General features: G+C 39.1%; 3 protein-coding genes across 4 annotated transcripts in view; 1 reads left to right on the forward strand and 2 right to left on the reverse strand.

The window, feature by feature from the left end:
- LOC107756072 (sodium/calcium exchanger 1-like) overlaps nt 1–472 on the reverse strand; it is a 78,274-nt gene extending 77,802 nt beyond the window's left edge. The window contains exon 1 of the mRNA XM_016573045.1: nt 187–472. The gene's annotated coding sequence lies outside the window, so the exon portion shown is untranslated. The remainder of the gene's footprint in view (nt 1–186) is intronic.
- A 2,437-nt stretch (nt 473–2,909) lies between these two features.
- On the forward strand, nt 2,910–5,099 carry LOC107756098 (bcl2-associated agonist of cell death-like). Its single transcript, XM_016573074.1, has 4 exons — nt 2,910–3,369; nt 3,527–3,664; nt 3,784–4,007; nt 4,090–5,099. The coding sequence occupies exons 2-4, from the start codon at nt 3,535–3,537 to the stop codon at nt 4,177–4,179; spliced, it is 444 nt and encodes a 147-aa protein (XP_016428560.1). The 5' UTR covers nt 2,910–3,369; nt 3,527–3,534; the 3' UTR covers nt 4,180–5,099.
- A 298-nt stretch (nt 5,100–5,397) lies between these two features.
- On the reverse strand, nt 5,398–7,574 carry LOC107756099 (uncharacterized oxidoreductase YtbE-like). Of its 2 annotated transcripts, none has more exons than XM_016573076.1 (2): nt 7,116–7,574; nt 5,398–6,629 (listed from the first exon to the last, which is right to left on the reverse strand). In XM_016573076.1, exon 2 carries the CDS (start codon nt 6,406–6,408, stop codon nt 5,545–5,547), a length of 864 nt encoding a protein of 287 aa, XP_016428562.1. In that variant the 5' UTR covers nt 6,409–6,629; nt 7,116–7,574; the 3' UTR covers nt 5,398–5,544. The 2 variants fall into 2 exon arrangements, with proteins under 2 accessions (XP_016428562.1, XP_016428561.1); XM_016573075.1 differs by having other exon boundaries at nt 7,112–7,574.
- Nucleotides 7,575–10,168: the final 2,594 nt, after the last annotated feature.

Raw genomic sequence — 10,168 nt, forward strand, 5'->3', positions numbered from 1 at the left:
GTGATAGTTTCTTTTCATAGAATCGTCAGTAACCTGAAAACATGGAGGCTGCGGTCTGTTACTCATTTGTTGCAATCGATTCGCTAGGTTTGTGTATATTAAACCTCGCGACTGGTTGGTAACAATTAATAATACTGTATTCGTTACATTATAATGTGGTGTGGTGAGTAAATTCGTTGTACTTACAGAGACGGTGTGTGTATTCCGGTGGACTCCAACACTCGCTGTTGACTTGCTCTTCTGTAGTTCGGTTTAATTCACAGTGAATGCGCTCGGTGCGCGCGGCTCAAGTCTCCATGGAGCAGCGGTGATGCGCGCGAGCTGTACAGCGGTGGCGTTCTTGGTTTGACAGTTCAGACAATGAAAACAACTAACATAAACACGCACAATCCAATCAAGTTGTAGACTCGAGGCGAGGCTGATTTAAGAAACTGTATCTCGCGGCAAAACACAAGAGCGTCTTACGTTCAAGACGAGACGTGACTTGAAACCGAATTCGAATAAAAAAGTAACTGACGAAAGATCTTCGAGATGTTTAGTAACACCAGCTACAGCCCATTCACATAATTCCAAACACTAGAAAAATTCATAAAATAAAAAGCCTGCTTCCAGCAATGGAATTTTAGGAAAAAAAGAGTGCTGAAAAAAAATCTATGTATAAAAAAGCGGAGATTATATTATACAGTGGAGGGAAAAGAGAAAGAGAAAGGGAAGCGTATTAAGAGAATGATCAGAGCCGCACATGGACGTGTGGAGCCAGAGGGAGTGAATGAGAAGATGCTAACTATACGCTCGCATCAGCATCAACATCAGCCTCGCCATGCGGATGGAGGAGAGGAGACTGGCGGAGTATGCTGGAAAAGGTAATATGGATATGAACACTGTTTCTTTTTTCAGCGAATGGGATTGTGCAGAAGTCCGAGACAGGGTGCGAAAAGCGGCGTTTTTTCAGCAGCGTGGACTGCAGAAAGAGGGGAGGGGACATTTTGCTACAACGCGTGCAGGTTTGCCGGAGTGTCGCTAGCAGGCAGAGCGAGCCAACACTGGACGACAATTCATCAAATTGGCACTGATGTAGCATAGACATATTAGAAATGCTAATTACGTTGGCTAGAGTGTAAAAACACGTGCACATCAGAAGGGCTAAATCAATTTTGTACCCTCAACGTTGTACCCTCTGACCCCTCTACTGGTGGCACTGATTCCATAATGACACTTTGCAAACAATAACTGTAGTGGTCCAAAGGTGAGCAGCAGTTTTATTGAATCACTTGTCAGGTATGTAATAAGAAGTTAGCATCTAGTACATTTTCTTCAGTTTTTTTTTCGTCCCAATTCAGAATGTTTGAATATAAAAATATCTTCCTTTATAGGTTGAAGAATAATGAGGGTGATTTGAAGAACTCCATTTCTGCACTTCTCTGTTTTTACATTAATGAAAATTACCTGAAGGCAAAGTCGCTGGCTGTGGAATTAAATTCCCATGCTGAGAAAAAAAAAAAAAGCCTAAACTGATTCACTTGTCTTAGCTGGGTTCTCATTCTCCTGGTTGGCTGATTTTATAGGGTGTTGGCACTTTTACATTTTTAAGCCATCCCTGGACCAGCTTGGCCAGGCTTGGAGACCATCTCAAACCAGCTAAGGCCAGCATATCTGGTTTAAAACAGTGTTTTATTTTTTTTAAATTTAACATTTATTTATTGCAGCACTGTCACCACAATGAAAACACAAAAATGATAATAACAGTATTAACAATATAAGAAACAGTAGTAGGACCCTTCATTTTTTATTACTCTGCAAGGACCTCAAACATGTGTCCATCCAGGATGCTGTCAATGTTCGCTATCTAAATCTTTTGCCAGCTGCAAAAACATTATCTATCTTTTTCAAATTCAATGCAAGTTTGTATTCACAAATTCAGTTGGCAAATTGGCTGCATTATATATTGTGTTTTAACCCATTTTTATGTATTTACATAAATTTCAGTAAAACACCTGCAGAATGCTCATTTGGATGTGCACATCTGTGTGTTTGTGTTTTAAAAGAGCCATACTCTGTCAGTCATTCACAATGGGAAAAACATGGCAGATAACTAAAACTGCTAAATCAAATGTGAATATCCAACTCACAAAAAGTGAGCCTTCACGTTATATGTCTATGACAGGAATAACATGATATTTATCAAGCAACCATTTCTCAATTTTGTTCCTGCAAGAATGTCTTAATATAGCTACAAATAGAAATTGAACTGCATGTACAACAGACACGGACATTCTACAGCGTTATATACTTAGTAAAGATTATATCACAGATATTTAACATATGCAGTAAATTACACAGTAATGGGTCCTATTAACCTATATATTTCTGTGTTCTGCAGGCATGAGTCATAAGCAAAGAAATAACCAACTCCTTCTGTTGACTCAACAAAGATCTCTTCTGCCATCTACAGTTCAAACGGAGAAAATGCACATTATGACCTCAATTCTTGAACAGAAATAACACTAAAAATATATAAATGAATACAAGTGTTAAATAATTTTCAATTAAGTCAGTATAATAAACAGCAAATCATTCAGGGTAAAGACCAATAATAAGTACTCTCCATAATAAATTAATTTAAGTTATAACTATACAAAGCATCTCTGTACAAAGACTGATGTTATTACACGGATAGCAACACCAACTAAATTGCACTGTTTTGAACTCCACTTCATGCAAACAAAGTTAAACGAAGTGTTTCTTTTGCAAATTCTCTCGCGGCAGCGGCGGCTGCGTCCTCTTCCGCGAGACTGGGGCCCGGATGAGGTAAACAAGTCACTGGACAGTAAAGGCTCGCGAAACCCTATCGCAACAGTGACGTTACATCAGAGAGCGCCCAAAACACCCTAGCAGCGGGCTGCGATTGGCTGATCGAAGAAGCCGAGAGCGCTCTGATTGGCCGAGAGCGGAGAGCTACTGTAAACGACCACGAACAACAACAATATCCGAGCCGAAATTAGATCATACACACTGTAGTGATAACAACAACCGGACTGGAAATTTGCCACTCTACTGCTTGCGGCGAGAAGACAATCATTTCGACTAAATGTCACGAAAAACGGGATCTTTTTTCCATTATTTTTGGCCGACGACGTTTTCAGATGAGCACGACTCAACCTTAGAAATATGAAACTTATATAAAGTAGCAATTATAGCTATTGTTGTTGTTTGGGTGTGTCACATGCCATGAGGCAATCAATATATGCTGAGAACTGGAGAAGCAACTCTTAATCGTACTGGAGATAAGAAGGAATAGCATCTAGTGCCACTGACAACTGAGACGAGCACATTCATATCTATTGTCCTGGAATTCGTCCAGATCCACAGGTATGTATTTAGGAAAACCAGCGAATGCTAGTCTCAATTTTAAGAAATTAATCTAACAGTCAAAGTTGATCATTTAATACCAAATAATATTAGATCATTAATTGTTTTATCCCCTTTAAATTGCAATATTAATATCATACTATTCTCTTATCACCAGCTCTTACAATGGATAACACATTGCATGACCATCAAGATGATTCCAGCACCTGGAATGACAAAAAGAAAGGAAGAGAAGAGACAATCAAAAACCAAGGACAACATCAGGATCAAACCTTGCCAAACATTTCTCCTCAAGGTGAGAACTTCAGAGAACCACACTAGCCATTAAACAGGTCAGAGTTTCAGGATATTCATCATAGATTGACCTAGATTTAAGGAATGTTTCTGTTACCATGTGACGACGTGCTTTTGCAGGGCGTGTGCGGCTCTATTCGGAGTCTCAGGTGTATACGGTGAGCCGCTGGCAGGAAGCAGAGCCCCAGGATGGAGCATTGGCGGAGGAGAACGGAGGAACGGGAGATGGACTTCCATTCAGAGGTCGTTCTCAATCTGCTCCTGCTGTGCTGTGGAAAGCGAAGAAGTACGGGCGACAGCTGAGGAGAATGAGCGATGAATTTGACACATGGCTCGACAAAGGGGTGAGCTTGCTATATGGTACACTGAATGCATTTCTATTTAATAGACTTTAAACTTAGTATTAAGTCGTTTCGTTGTTCCTAGGAGGTCAAAAGAGCGAACAGCCAGAAACAGACCTACCGAGGATGGTTCTCGTTCCTCTGGAGTCCCAAAGAAGAGGAGGGCAGAGAATGAAGTAGTCATGCTTTAAACACCATAATAACAGTTACCAGAGAGCTGCACTCAGACGAAGGCTGGTCTGATCACCATCATGGCCTTTTTGTCAATCAATGTGCTCAAGCTAGTACAAAACCAATCTGAGAGAATGGTATAACCTCTGCAATAACGTACGTTTATATAAAGGAATTGTCAGTGTTAATTCAATTTGACAATCTTAAGAGGGACAATCTCTTCTAAAATATTACAGTTCATTGGACAATCTTTCTATATACTGATTCAAAAAATGAAACTCTATTTAAAAACTATTTATTGATATGTATTAAATTCATATTTGACAAAGAAATGTGTTCTATGATGTATTTTATAGATGGATATATAGATGTGCGTTTTGTTGTACTAAAGGCTGGAGCGGTTGCTTGCAAAATGTAAATATAATTCAAGGACTGTGACACTGGATAAAGTCAGTTGTGTGAAGTACATGTTAGTGATGGTAACAATAATACGGGTAAAGTTATTTCAGTTCATTTGTTGCTGCATCTCAGGTTTGTTTTTTAATGCCAAACTGTTGTGGTGAATAACTAGTAAGATTGGATGAAATCATCCATTCTGCCATCTCTTTTATGCTGACTATACTTGGATATGTCACCAGGAAAACAATTCCTCACTGCCTTTCATGTACATATTTCTTGATTGTAGAGTTGTCTGTAGTCTCTATTGGATTTTTTCTTTTTATATTCCATCTGCTGGTCTTGTATGTAAAACAACATTCAATTTCTGCCAAACGTATGTGCAGATGAACAACACAAGTTCTGTTTCTGTACTATCAGCCTTGATGATACTTTCATTCCTGTTTCAAGCTCCTTGTACATATTTATATTCGTTACCATAGATTGAGTAATGGATGAACTGTTTAAATACTTTTTAAAACAATCACAAGTTTTTATCTTTTTTCTATAATTTTGTGGTCAAAATAAAAGATTTTCTGGCTGAATTTAGTGTTATGTTATTTGGTCAAAGTGTCCATTATAAAGAAGACAGGCAAATCTTTGTATTAATCTTTGTTTTTTAGTCATTAATTCAAATATTAATTTTTGGTGGGTCACCGCCTTATACAACTTAAATTAACCATGCACATAAAAAGGTTAACTGCATAAAAATACATCGTATCACCATATTTTTTACTTTTAATTGAAAAAAAAAAAAACGTAATTCACATGCTCATCAATGGTGTATTCAAGTCATTGCATGTAAAAATTGCATTTTTAATACTACTAAAGCAAGCATCACATCATTGACTCTATTTACAATGATAATTTAATTTGCTGGATTTTACATTTATTTTGCCTTGGGAACAGTAAAGAAATTGTCATATGTTCAGGCTTAAGCTATTTTGCTAGAGTCTCGTTTACAAAACCTTGTTCCACAGTTCAAGGCATCCAGCCTCATTATATCCATCTCACTTAGCTGGAAGTCAAACACCTGTGCATTCTCCTGCACTCTGCACGGCTGCGAGGACCGAGGCAGAACTGAGATGCCTTGCTGCACAGCCCACCTCAGGAGAACCTGGGCAGGGGTCCGACCACAGCTCCTCACTATATCCAGTACCTCAGGCTCCCTCAGGAGAGCTCCTTTACCCAGCGAAGAGTAGGCCTGGAAGTGGATGCCTGTCTCCATACATAATTCCCTCAGTTCCCTCTGGATCAGCTTCGGTTGACACTCAATCTGAAGAACCGCTGGGGGGATGCGGCAACTCATGAGCAGCTCCATAATGTGCTTTGCAGTGTAGTTTGAAACCCCTATGGCCTTGAATCGCCCGCTGGCGTAGAACTTCTCTAGGGCCGCCCAGCTTTGCGCTCTATACTCTGAATGACGAGAATCCCCTGGGTCAAGACCCTCCACCCCAGGCCAGTGCACTAGATAGAGGTCGATGTAGTCACAGTCTAATTGCTCCAGACTCCTCAGGCAGCCTTCCTTTGCCCTCGGCCCATGGTCTAACGGGGCAAGCTTGCTGATAATGAACACATCTTCACGGCTTAGGCCATACTTGGGCAGCAGCTCTTTGAGGACTTGCCCTAGATGTGCCTCATTTCCATAAACTGCACCTGTGTCAAAGGCTCTGTATCCAGCTTGAAGTGCAGAACTGACAGATTTTTTCAGCTGCTCATGGTCCTGGAGCTTGTATGTGCCCAAACCCAAAAGTGGCATTTGCACTCCTGACATCAACGTAACTGATGGTACTATCATTTTTATAATACTACAAACAATTCAGCCCCGAAAAAACATAAAAATTGTGCTTTTTAAAGAAATTCTGCCACTTTTTAAAAATTGTTTGGTTGGTATTACATTAAAATCACGATATAGAAAGTAATGACAGCTCTTTTCTTCTGTGTTGTGTATTCGAGGGACATAGATTATTGAAAAAGATAAAATGCAGGATGGGTTCTTGGTTCTATCCATTGGTTCAACTGCAAGAAAGGAACAGAGTTTAAGAAGACTAAATGAGAAGTCTGTTGCTCCTCTAAAAGATTGTTATAACATTTTATTGGAAATTATGAGGTATAAAAATATACAAAGATGAATTGTACACAACAAGATCAATAACTTGTAGCTTGTGGTTTGTAAATTCTGAGATGGTAGATTTATTTATTTATTATTTTCCTGACCTTGTATCTTTGGCTTGCTAATGAATTTAAGTTTAAATTTGCTAACTAAAGATCAACTATGCTTAAAGTCATTAAGGTTAATAGCTCACCACTTAATCTTAAGAATTAATGGAGATATTACTATAAGACCTACAGCTCCATTAGCCGCTTTATATTAAATAATGATAATCATGCATACATAGAAGTTATATAATCAGAATCTTAGAAATGTGAGCAATGAATGATTGCGTATTACTACGTGTACTAGTAACTTTGTTTTAAGTTAATTAAAAGTTTATACTCACGCACGTAAAAGAGCTGACTGGAGAGTCAGAACGCTGTGCAAATTCAAACACAAAGGGCGCCAAATTGCGACAGGATCCGCGTGCTCTTACTGCACGTGACGCCGTGCATCCGCTTTCCTGAAATGAGATGATGGATGCAGGATTTCTTTTCGGGCAGCGGAGGGCGCTTTTATTGACGCTGTGGTGATTTGAATGGTCAGTTACTCTTATATTGTGTGTGTGTTCGGGGAAAATGGGGGTAGGGACGATTGCAGAACTGCAGAAAATAGCTGGCCAATGAGGTAAACAAATCCACGACACAGGAAAATGATTAAATAACCAGCATGTTGCCTTTATTCACTGATATGAGAAGCACATACATGGAAATGAGCATTAGTGAGCATTAAAGCAAAATATGAAACACTTGATCAAATTTATTTCCATTGTAAGCTACTATACATTGTATTTATTGCATTCTCATATGTGACCTTGGACCACAAAACCAGTCATAAGGGTACATTTTTCGAAATTGAGATTTATATATCATCTGAAAGCTGCATCAATAAGCTTTCCATTGATGTGTGGTTTGTTAGGATATGACAATATTTGGCCGAGATACAACTATTTGAAAATCTGAAGGTGCAAAAAAAATAAAAATTTGGCACAAAAGAAAAATCTATAATTTTGACTCATACAATGTATTTTTGGCTATTGCTACAAATATACCCCAGCAACTTAAGACTGATTTTCTGGTCCAGGGTCTATTATATACAGCACAGATTATGGAAAAACTGTCTAAAGGTGAGAAAATGCCCCATTAGACCCCTAGAGATTGTGCATTTCTTTTGGATAACTTTGTTGTTCTTTGAAGGTTATAGTTCTGAATCTATGAACTTCTTATAGTGCTCTTCTGTGTACTAATAGACCAGGGCCTGTATTCACAAAACATCTTAAGCCTAAAAGTAGCTCATAACTCGCCGATTTAGAAGAAAATCTTAAAAATAATGGGCGTGTCAGTCCTAAATTTAGGACTCCTACATTTTTGCTCTAAGAGTATTTCACAAAGCGTTTTAGCACTAAAACTAACGTTAGCTCCTAAATCTGTGAAACGTGAGTAGTGAAGAGGACTCCTAAATCACTAAGACCAAGCCACAAACTATCCTAAAATGGCTGTTGCCGGCAATCTGCCTTGGAATGTAAACATTTTAGAAACATTTGATGATAATGACCTTTTAAAAAGGCATCGCCTTTGGTTTTGGAGGTTACCCCAACTCCTAATTTAACTTTGATTATATCTTTGTTTTCATTAAAGCAGCACTATGTAACTTTTGGCGCTCTAGCGGTTAATAAACAGAACTGCACACATCCCGCGGAAGAACATTCCAACCGGAGCTACTTCTTTAAGTTTATGTCTATGGCGATTCACGCAGGTATGTGTTCCTCCGCAGCGGTGACGACCCGACCAGGCTACAATAGTCCAAATATAAGTACTTATTATAAGTGTACCGTAGTGATTTGGAATAAGACAACAATGCGGTTTGGAAGATGAATTCATGATGTACTCGCTCATTATATACATTTTTTGCAAATTTTGAACACAGAAAAAGTTACATAGTGCTGCTTTAACCAGTTGGGCAAGAAGTAACAGCTGTTCTTGCGTTCAGTTTTTTTGTTTTGTTTTGATGTTTGCATGTCTTACTATCAGTCATGATTATTCTACTCTGTTAATTAAAAGGCTGTTTATATGCATACCCGCTATTAGTTTACGAGAAGCACACATGTGAGAGACTGACAATTAACTGAACATATACTTGTTTAATTAGAGACATTTAGTCTGCATTTTAAAATCTTTATTTGAATGTGGCAATTATCATCATTTTTATTTTTAAACCTTTATTTGAATATGGCAACATAATATTGCGCTCTACAATATTTCTATGAATAAATCTCTGACAGACTATCAGCCAATCACTGTGTGCATAGGCTGACATCATCCAATCATTTTTATTTTTAAACCTTCAACATAATATGGTGCTCTACAATATTTCCATGAATTATTTCTATGAATAAATCTTTGACAGACTATCAGCCAATCACTGTGTGCATAGGCTGACATCATCCATAGCAACGAGGTCAACCCCGCCCTTATTCTTAGCTTAAAAGGGTCATAGGATGCCCATTTTCCACAAGTTGATATGATTCTTTAGGGTCCTAATGAAAAGTCTGTACCTAGCAACCACATAGCATCACTCAGAACACCCTAGCAACCCAATTAAACATCACCCACAGCACCCTAGCAACCACAGCACATCATCCAAAACTACCTAGCAACTACATAGCATCACTCAGAACACCCTAGCAACCACATCACCCACATAACCCTAGCAACCACAGAACATCATCCAAAACTACCTAGCAACCACATAGCATCACTCAGAACACCCTAGCAACCCAATTAAACATCACCCACAGCACCCTAGCAACCACAGCACAGTATCCAAAACTACCTAGCAACTACATAACTTCACCCAGAACACCCTAGCAACCACATCACCCACAACACCCTAGCAACCACATCGTATCATCCAAAACTACCTAGCAACCACATAGCATCACTCAGAACACCCTAGCAACCCAATTAAACATCACCCACAGCACCCTAGCAACCACAGCACATCATCCAAAACTACCTAGCAACTACATAGCATCACTCAGAACACCATAGCAACCACATCACATCACCCACAACACCCTAGCAACCACCCAGAACTACCTAGCAGCCACAGAACATCATCCAAAACTGCCTAGAAACCACATAGCATCACCCAGAACACCCTAGCAACCATATCACATCACCCACAACACCCTACCAACCACATCATATCATCCAAAACTACCTAGCAACTACATAACATCACCCAGAACACCCTAGCAACCACATCACCCACAACACCCTAGCAACCACATCGTATCATCCAAAACTACCTAGCAACCACATAACATCACTCAGAACACCCTAGCAACCCAATTAAACATCATCTACAGCACCCTAGCAACCACAGCACATCATCCAAAACT

This window comes from Sinocyclocheilus rhinocerous, unplaced genomic scaffold, assembly GCF_001515625.1.
Source record: "Sinocyclocheilus rhinocerous isolate Xijiao unplaced genomic scaffold, SAMN03320098_v1.1 scaffold682, whole genome shotgun sequence".
Taxonomy (NCBI): domain Eukaryota; kingdom Metazoa; phylum Chordata; class Actinopteri; order Cypriniformes; family Cyprinidae; genus Sinocyclocheilus; species Sinocyclocheilus rhinocerous.